Source organism: Pinus tabuliformis, chromosome 8 (assembly GCF_031772625.1).
Source record: "Pinus tabuliformis cultivar Carrire ecotype Pingquan chromosome 8, CPIR1, whole genome shotgun sequence".
NCBI classification, from domain to species: Eukaryota; Viridiplantae; Streptophyta; class Pinopsida; order Pinales; family Pinaceae; genus Pinus; species Pinus tabuliformis.
In genome coordinates, this window is record NC_142294.1 from 706954555 (window position 1) to 706960744 (window position 6190).

The 6190-nt window shown below is 39.5% G+C and overlaps 1 protein-coding gene across 1 annotated transcript; it reads left to right on the top strand.

Moving 5' to 3' along the window:
• The first annotated feature begins 254 nt into the window (after positions 1–254).
• LOC149237571 (uncharacterized) lies at positions 255–2473 on the top strand. Its single transcript, XM_089366840.1, has 2 exons — positions 255–2247; positions 2372–2473. The coding sequence occupies exon 1, from the start codon at positions 315–317 to the stop codon at positions 1239–1241; it is 927 nt and encodes a 308-aa protein (XP_089222966.1). The 5' UTR covers positions 255–314; the 3' UTR covers positions 1242–2247; positions 2372–2473.
• The last annotated feature ends 3717 nt before the right edge of the window (positions 2474–6190 follow it).

A 6190-nucleotide genomic window follows, 5' to 3' on the forward strand; every position in this document is an offset into this window, starting at 1 on the left:
AGAATTTTTGGAAATTTTTCATTGATTTGGGATGGGTTATTTGTTATGACTATGAGAACCAATTTTTGATTTTTATTTTCTCATTTTCTTTAAACATTGTTTATTTTTTTTTATTTTTCATTGTTTTTTGGCATTTGGTTGGGTAACTTGGGTTTAGAAATTGGGATTTTGGAAATAATTAGCTTGTAATTTTGCAAATGCTAAATTGTAATTTGTATTTAGTAATTTACTATTATCATTTATGTAATCCTAAATTCCTATTTCCTAATCCTTATTTTTCCATAGGTTTGCAAATTCAAAATTCAAAAACAAACATGCCAAGGAAATTGGATCCTTTCTGGGAATATGGTGACCCTAAAACTCCGAATGATAGACAAAACTTGTATTGCAAGTTGTGTGGAAAGGAAATATTCGGGGGGGTGTACAGGTTGAAGTTCCACCTTGCACAAATCCCTGGACGTGATGTGGGGCCCTGTCTAAAGACAAATGCTGAAATTATCCAAAAAGCCATGAGAGCATTGGGAGAATTAGAGCACACTAGAGACGCCAAAGAAGAACTCAAAAGGCAACTAAAAAGGTCAGTTGAAGGAAGTGGGCCAAGTGGCACAGGTTCTACTGCAGCGTCAGTCAATCCGGTAGCTGCATCATCATATTTTGTTCCTCGAACCACACCTGGTTCACAACCAACTATTGGTTCAATGCTAAAAAGAACTGAAAAAGAAAAAGCTGACAAGTTGATGACAAAATTTCTCCTCTGGAGTGATATTCCTTTCAGCATTATAAGGAATAATCCATTTTTCCAACCTACTCTTGATGCTGTTGCCAGTGTTGGCCCGGGGTACAAACTCCCTTCTCTTCATGATTTCAGAGGCCGGCTTCTTCAAGATGAAAAGCGTGACTGCACCCAAAGATTGGAGGATTTTAGGGCATCATGGGCACAAACAGGATGCACTGTTATGTCAGATGGTTGGACTGACCAAAAGGGGAGAACCCTTATAAACTTCTTGGTTAGTTGTCCCTTGGGGACTATGTTTATCAAATCTGTTGATGCAACTCATCAAATGAAAGATGCAAAAACTTTATGTGATTTGCTGGATGTGTTTATTTTGGAGGTGGGTGCAGAAAATGTTGTCCAAGTCATAACGGACAATGCTGCAAATTATGTTGCTGCTGGTAGAATGCTTATGGACAGGCATCCTACTTTATTTTGGACACCTTGTGCTGCCCATTGTATTGATTGATGTTAGAGGACATTGGGAAAATTCCCTTTGTCAAAGAGGTTGTTGACTCATCAAAAAGCATCACAAAATTTATTTACAATCACACATCTGTGCTTAGCTTGATGAGAAAATGCACCAACAACAAAGAGTTGGTGCGCCCCGCCATTACACGGTTTGCGACGAGTTTCATATCTCTTCAATCCCTCTTGAATTCTATGTGGGATTTGAAGAGAATGTTTCTTTCAGAGGAGTGGCGTGCTTCGTCAATGAGCCGCAAACCAGAAGGAGAGGCCGTCTGCAGACTAGTTTCATACCAGGAGGACTTCTGGGCGGGAGTGCAGGAGGTGTGCGCTGTTACAGAACCTTTGGTAAAGGTTCTTCGGTTGGTTGATGGTGAGAAGCCCGCAATGGGCTATTTGTATGAAGCCATGGATAGGGCCAAAGAAGCCATTCGGTCCTACTATGATGACAAGGGAGATGATGGGTTCCAGAGACAACTCCTTCTATGGAACGTCATTGATGAGCGATGGAACAACACACTCCATCGTCCCATTCATGCTGCTGGCCTTTTCCTGAACCCTGCATTTTCTTATGCATGTGGGTTTAATTTTGATGTTGAGGTCGTGGAAGGATTATTAACCTGTGTCCAGAAGATGGTGAGAACTTCAGAAGAACGTATGGAGGTCTCTAGACAAATTGAGCAATATAAGTTGTCAGCTGGCACATTTGGCTTTGAGATGGCTGTCATTGATAGGACGGTTAAAATGCCAGGTATTTTTTAGTTTGTAGTATGTACTTTGTAACTTTGTTTCAAATTTCATTGTTTCTTCAAATTCCATTTTTTTCTTATGTTTATTTAAAATTTTCTTTGTAATTTTGTTGTAGACGCATGGTGGAAGATGTATGGTGGCAGAGTACCCCTTTTGCAAAATCTTGCCGTGCGGATCCTCAGCCAAACATGCAGCTCCTCGGGATGTGAGCGCAATTGGAGTGTATTTGAAAAAATACACAACAAGAAGCGCAATAGGTTAACACTTAAACATTTAAAATATTGCAAATTTCCAAATAAATTTTTGAATTCATTAAAGTTTTAAACAATATTTTTTTTATAATATTAATTATTAATTTATTATTTCATGAACTTTGTACAGGTTGGAGTCCCATAGACTTAATGACATGGTCTATGTCTACTACAATCTTCGATTGTGGGTGAAACAACTAGAGAAGACACCTAATACGGAAGCCATCTCATTGGATGGGATTGACACCACTGCTGAATGGAGGGTTGAGACCGAGAGGCCTCTCATGGATCCCACTGAGGATTGGTTAGTGCAGGATGAGGGGGAGGAGGAGGGGGAGCAGGAGCAGGAGCAGGAGCAGGAGGAGGAGGAGTTGGAGGAGCAGGAGGAGGAGGTGACACCGCCTACCCGGGCTACCCGGGCTACCACTACCACCAGTAGGGGACGTGGTCTCCGTCCACCTTAGCCTCCTGTAGCTGCTACTACTAGTTCTTCAGCTTCTAGAGCACGTCAGACTCCACTGCCATTTCCACCACCACAGGCACCAGCTTCTACATCTAGAGGGAAAGAGAAAGTTGTGCCATTTTCTCGCAAGAGGGGCAGAGGAAATCAATAGGATTAGACTTTCATTTTATTGTATATGACATTATGACATGATGAGATACATTATCATATTTTTTGTTGATATTTTGAGGCTGAGTTGGACTTGGGACTCAGGACTTACTATTCAGGACATGATTCAATGTTATGTGTGATTTTAGCGCTAGAAATGATATTGAACATCTTATATATTAGTTTTTTTATCATATTTATGTGTCAATGTATTTATTTTATGTTGTAGATGGTTTAGATATTAAAAAAATTGAAAAAAAATGAATATTTTTGTGCCAAACGATTTTTTCCCGCTTTTTTCCGATTTTTTCCCGATTTTAACGATTTTTTCCGCTTTTTTCCCGGCGCCGATTAAATCCCGATCGCGATGTGTGCAACATTGGTATAATCTAAAATAGGTCTGAGGGTATACCAAGCAAAATCAGAGCTTCCACTAAGGCTAGACGAAATCTGGTTAGACTTTGTAACAGATCTGCGGGCATACCAAGGAAAGTCGAGTCCTCCCTGAGGCTTGTCGAAGGCCTGTTTAGAAGTCTAAGGCAAATCTGAAAATTCCTAGAGGCAGTACAAACCATGAGATGGATTCAGTGGAGTCTCCTGACGTGAGTAGAATACGGATTCAACAAATCTTGGACAAAATCGATTAGCATCCTTAAGAATTCAAACTTGACCAATAATCTTCCAGTCGCAGATTCAGCCTAAAGTTATTCCAACAAATTCTTTGATCATAACTTACAAAGGAGTCCAAGTTGTAACACTATTAGTTTGCAAATTTGTACAAGAAGTTCAGGTCATTGATAGATAGGGTTCAATTGCTCATTAATTACATTACGTTGAAATTGGGACTATATTTGATTGGTTAAATTACCATATTGTGAACTATTGCACTAGATATGTTCAATGAACAGTGATATTGTTATGGAGCAATGGTATTGTTATTATTAAATGAACAGTGATATTAGTATGGATCATGTTATATTGTACTATTTAATGAGTTATTTGTTTCAACACTAAATGAGCAAACAGACTTTATTGGAAACCCTAGTATGCAAAAAAACCCTACGGCAAAAATTTTCCTAAGATATTATAGTGGTAGCAAAGCTGAGCATCGCACCAACTTGTGAGTGCATGAGCCTTGTATGCTTCCAGAAGATACAAGCAATGACAGTAAGGATAAAAAGGAAGACCCATCATTCAACCATAGGAGATGGAACAAGACAATGAGAACAGGATCTCAGTATCTTATTAAATGCAATACTCCATGGATAGTAGCAAATGACCGACATATGCAAGGACAACATCAAGAAATAGCCTGGGTATTGGCTCAGGGACAGAAACAATTAGCCAAGCTAATGGCACAACTCATAGGAAATCTAAACATTGCTAGTAATAACGCTAACAGAGTAAATGTAGGTAACAGGGAATCCACTGAAGGCATCCAAACATTGTTGATAACAACACTAACAAATCAAAGGAAGGTAACAGGGCATCCACTGAAAGTAGTGGTACCCTAGCCCAACTAAATGCACTAACACCAGGGCAACCAACAAAAGTAACCAAAGACATTTCCTTCCCAAGATTTTGGACAGTCAACCAGCCGCAACCCAAGGAGTAGCAGAGTCGAATAGACTCTTTGATGAATACCTTTGAGAGTATGTAGCACTAGAAGAGAACACTTGAGCAGCCATAACTTTCCCGGAATACAGTAACATCAAATACCAAAATAAACCCAAGAAGCAAAGAAATCCATATTTGATGTGCAAGGTAAAAAAGTTGCCCATCCCCTCTTTTGATGGGTCATCAAAGTGCTCAGCAAGGGCTTGGGTACAAAATTTGGACACCTATTTCCGACTTAATGCAATGCAGGTAACAGATGCTATTCAATTTGCCACACTACACCTAGAAGTAGATGCCCATGATTGGTGGTTTCATGGACTGGTTATGTTGGGACATCCAAACATCACTTCTTATGTAGACTTTATGCAAAGATTGATAGATAGATTTGATCAGCAGAACTCGAATATACACTTTAAAGAGCTGGCACAACTCAAGCAGACCGGATCGAATGAAAAGTACATCGCAGAATTCAAATGGACTGCAATCAAGGTCACAGACATAGTCGAAGAAAGAATAATCATGCTCTTCACAAAAGGATTAGCCGAACCCCTACACGGTTGGGTTAAGGAATTCAATCCCACAACCCTACAGGACGTCAACAAGAAGACTCGAGATATGGGAGGTGCAACACCAAAAATTGAAGATTGTGGCCACAAGTCCCTCCAAAAACAAGGGAATTCTAAGGCAAGTCAACAAGGCCTAAAAATATGTTATGAATCTAACAATACTGAGTTTCTTGAGGCAAATAGGTTCTGAGACTAGAACTGTGTGAGATTACCCTAGGGGAGAGCAGTGTTAACCCTTTTGCAATCACCTGAATTTTTTCGAGCACCAACAGCGGTTATACAAGCAAAATCTGAGCCCTACCTAACGCTAGACGAAGATTTCGATAAATTTTGTAGTAGCTCCGAGGTTATGCAAACAAAAAACGAGCTCCCTGAGGCTAGACAGAGATCTGGGTATAATTTGAAGTAGGTCTGAGGGTATACCAAACAGAATCAGAGCTTCCACTAAGGCTAGACGAAATTTGGTTAGACTCTATCACAGATCTGAGGGCATACCAAGCAGAGTCGAGTCCTCCCTAAGGCTTGTCAGAGGCTTGTTTAGAAGTCTAAGGCAGATCTGAAAATTCCTAAAGGCAGTACAGACCCTGAGATGGATTCGGTGGAGTCTCCTGACTTGAGTAGAAGACAAATTCAACAAATCTTGGACAGAGTTGATTGGCATCCTCAAGAATTCAAACTTGACTAATAATCTTCATGTAGCAGATTCAGCGTGAAGTTATTCCAGCAAATTCTCTGATCAGAACTTACAAAGGAGTCCAAGTTGTAACACTATTAGTTTGCGAATTTGTACAATAAGTTTCGGTCATTGATAGATAGGCTTCAATTGCCCATTAATTACATTATGTTGAAATTGGGACTATAGTTGATTGGTTAAATTACCATACTGTGAACTATTGCACTAGATATGTTCAGTGAACAGTGATATTGTTGTGGAGCAATGGTATTGTTATTGTTAAATGAACAGTGGTATTAGTACGGATCATGTTATATTGTACTATTGAATGAGTTATTTGTTTCACTACTGAATGAGCAAACAAATTTTATTGGAAAACCTAGGGGAAAAAATTTCCTAAGATATTACAGTGGTATCAAAGCTAAGCATCCTACCAGCTTGTGAGTGCATGAACCTTGTATGCTTCCAGAAGATACAAGCAAT

Excerpts from the sequence above, each read along its gene's own strand:
- LOC149237571 (XM_089366840.1), top strand. The coding sequence starts at position 315 with ATGCCAAGGAAATTGGATCCTTTCTGGGAATATGGTGACCCTAAAACT.